At 40.8% G+C, this 3,651-nt stretch overlaps 1 protein-coding gene across 1 annotated transcript; it reads left to right on the forward strand.

Annotated features, from left to right (window-relative positions):
- The first annotated feature begins 2,167 nt into the window (after positions 1–2,167).
- Positions 2,168–3,208, forward strand: LOC119580463 (probable serine/threonine-protein kinase DDB_G0292354). The gene is made up of 2 exons (XM_037928613.1): positions 2,168–2,180; positions 2,700–3,208. The coding sequence occupies exons 1-2, from the start codon at positions 2,168–2,170 to the stop codon at positions 3,206–3,208; spliced, it is 522 nt and encodes a 173-aa protein (XP_037784541.1).
- Positions 3,209–3,651: the final 443 nt, after the last annotated feature.

Genomic DNA, 3,651 nt, shown 5'->3' on the forward strand with positions numbered 1-3,651 from the left:
GTTCAAGAAGTCCCACATATGACTTATTTCTGAGGGATTACAGTATTTTTATATGTATAAAAGGTATGAATAAGAATGAATATCTTCACAATACAAGAGATGTATTTGACTGGTTTCGATTGTATCTTCGTCAGAAATACATGTATTCCTGACGAAGATACAATCGAAACCGGTCAAATACACCTCTTGTAGTGTGAACATATTCATTCTCATGCATACCTTTTATACATTTGTCAACATGAATACGGTTCATTTTTATATACTATATTTAAGAAGTCCAACATTTGACTTATTATAATATGCATTTTTGGAGCATTGCATATCGAACGAAACTTTTTGAAGCGGTGTGTGTGGTGTGGGAATGCGTAGATTTTAATTTTACGCGAAAGTAAATCAGTTTTATACATACATAAGGGTACCCGAATCATCATAATGATATTTTTAAATGGATTATTTTGTTGAATACTTGGCATCAAAGAAGGTTATAATAAAAACAATCTAAGAAAAATGTGATATCGTAATGAGTATAGTTTTTTCAAGGAGTGAATCTAAGAGTTTCCCTCTAATAGTGAATTTTTTTCATTCAACTTGTATTTGATTCAAAACAACGATGAAGCATGGAAAGTGAACAAAATACAAGACAATCACATTTCGCCCCGGTTTTAAATATGGAAGAGGCCTTCCACACTTAAATTAAGCTTGCTGTCGACCAAATAATCGTGTTATAATCCTTGCCATATCCGGTTTTCATACCCGTACGAGAGCCCCAGAAAGCAGGCGTAAACTACATGCTACTTTCCAACGTGTGACGTGACACGCCGGCCATTTTTATTTCGCTTATCGCCTACGGAGACCTTGCGACATTGAAACGACTCCGGTGCGAGATACAACACTGTAAACTCTTTTGAGTATCCGCTAGCATGCTGATTATACTCTTTTTCCTCTCAAGGAGACAGACAGTAGCAGCATTTAAAAATATATGTATTAAATTAAGCCCCCACCCCCACCCCAAAAAAAAAAAAAAAAAAAAAAAAAAAAAAAAAAAAAAAAAAAAAAAATATACTTTTTAATATGACGAAGAAAAATTACGTTTTAATAACGAGGAAGAAAAAAGTAAAAATAAACCAATTTGGATATACGTTCCAATATACGTTCATATATAAATCAAGATAAGATAAAAGACCCACACATTAACAAAGAAAAACTAATAAACACCTCAGTGATTAATGGTTAAAAGCAAAAAATAAATGTGCCAGACATCTAAGAAACACCTCAAACAAAACACACAAAAAAAAAAAAAAAACGACGATTTTAGAACAAGAAAACACGAGAATATGCCATATCCTGTGTTTTTTCTTGTTCTTCCTTTACATTGTATTTTATTTTATTTGCATCACAAAAAAAAAAAACACAAGCAATAGTCTTACTCCTCATGCTGAAGGGCGGGCGAAAGTTTTTAAGTTCCCGCGCGTCTAAAGAATCTATACTGAAGCCGATGGGCGTGGATTTGACGGAGGTGTAGTAGAAGGCGAAAAGAGAGGTCAGACACACCACCAGGAGAATGGAGAAAAGTCTCTGCAAAGAAAACGGATTTGTTGTTTATTTTGGCATTTGTGGTTATTACTGAATTTTGATGGGGGGGGAGGGGGGAAGGGAGTCGCTGGTTTAAGGACTACGAGCGTAATCTGTTTTCGTGTGCATACGTGGTTCGTGTTCATACGTGTACTTATATATTTAGGGATTATTATTTGGGATTTATTGTTCATTCTGGCATTTGGCATTTGTTGTTTATTTGGGCATTTGTGTTTTTTACTGATTTTTGGTGGAGGTGTCACTGGTTTAAGGACTACGAGCCTAATTTGTTAATCTGTCACTGGTTCGTATATATACATCTAATTATATATTTAGGAATTTATTATTTGGGACATATTGTCCATTTTATCATTTGAGCTTTAGGCTGATTTTGGAAGTCGCTAACTGAAGGACTACGAACGTAATCTGTTCTCGTATCAAGATTAGTGACTCGTACGTTCGCACACGCATCCATTTAGGAATTATTTTTTACGACATTCTGTTTATCTTATTAAATTATCTATGCGTATATATTCAACGATTCCTTACCGAAACCTCTCATAAATATCCTGCTAAATTTAGGAATCCCTAGGTCATGTCGTCCAGCGGTATAACCATATTGCAAAAGGAAAATGGCCGCATATGATAAAAGGCTATTATTTTCTAGCTTATCACAATCAATTAATCAAAGTCACCTCGGGAAATGGATAGATGGGGGGGGGGGGGGGGCGCCCCCAGAACAAGCATAGAAAAGCGAAGAATTGTTTTTATTTATTTTTATTTATTTATTATTATCATTTTTAATATGGCGGATTAGACGAGCAAATCTAGAAATGTGAAATTCGTATAATCCAGTATTTTATTTATTATTATTTATTTATTATTATTTATCTTTTTTTTTGTACATTATAATTTTCGCGAAACAACAAAACAACAACAACAGCAACAATAATGATAATATTAATAGGAATAAAAGGACTAATAGGAATAATAATAATAATAATAATAATAATATAATAATAATAATAATGATAATAATAATAATAATAATAATAATAATAATAATGATAATAATAATAATAATAATAATTATGGCAGTGGCAGTGCGACGCCTTTCCAAGTACCAGACGACGGCGCTGATGCACCAGGCCAGGGCGTGCCTCGGCCAGGGCGTGCCTCGGCCAGGGCGTGCCTCGGCCAGGGCTGCTTCGGCTCCGTCTTCCGCGTCAGCTTCGAGGGCAAGGACTGCGCCCTCAAGGTGGGCAACACCAAGGACGAGGCCGAGTCCCTGGAGATGGACAGGGCGATCCTGGAGAAGCTGGGGGACGCGGGCGGAGCGCCCATCCCCCTGGCCTACTGCCCGGAGATGCCCGCCTTCCTCATGACCTCCTGCGGCCGCCAGGACCTCCTTGGCCTCATAGTGTCCAAGCAGCGGCCGTCGGACCGCGACATCCTCAACGCCGCCCTCAAGGTGACGGAGGCGCTGCAGGAGATCCACGATGCGGGCTTCCTCCACTGCGACTTGAAGGCGGACAACGTCGTGGTGGAGACGGCCAGGAAGGGGCAGGTGACCAAGGTCCACGTGGTGGACTTCGGCCTCACGCAGCCCGTGGGCGGCAGCCACCCGCTCGGCTAGTTCGGCGGCGTGGAGTGGGCGTGTCCCTGCTTGGAGGAGGGCCTTCCCATGAGCCTCGAGTGCGACCTGGTGGGGCTGGGGCTAGTCCTCAAGGACATGTACCAGCACATGAAGAGCGTGGCCAAGGGGCTGAAGGAGGTGGCGGCAAGGGCGTCCCGTGACGACCATTCCAAGCGGCCCGAGCTGGCGGACGTGCGCGCGCTGCTGCAGCGCCTCGTGCGGGAGCCGCAGACGCCCGCCTTTGCGCCCTTGCCCAGCCGCAAGAACAAGAGGCGGAATCGCTGATCATGAGCAATTTGCCGCAGGGCACCGCCGGGAAGGACGTCAATTAGACCAAATATCTTTTAATGTTTTGTGAACACTTGTATTGCAGAAATGTCAGTCATATTGATGTCCATAATTAATGTCATATTATTAAGTACATATCAAAAAATAATATAAAA

This window comes from Penaeus monodon, chromosome 13, assembly GCF_015228065.2.
Source record: "Penaeus monodon isolate SGIC_2016 chromosome 13, NSTDA_Pmon_1, whole genome shotgun sequence".
NCBI classification, from domain to species: Eukaryota; Metazoa; Arthropoda; class Malacostraca; order Decapoda; family Penaeidae; genus Penaeus; species Penaeus monodon.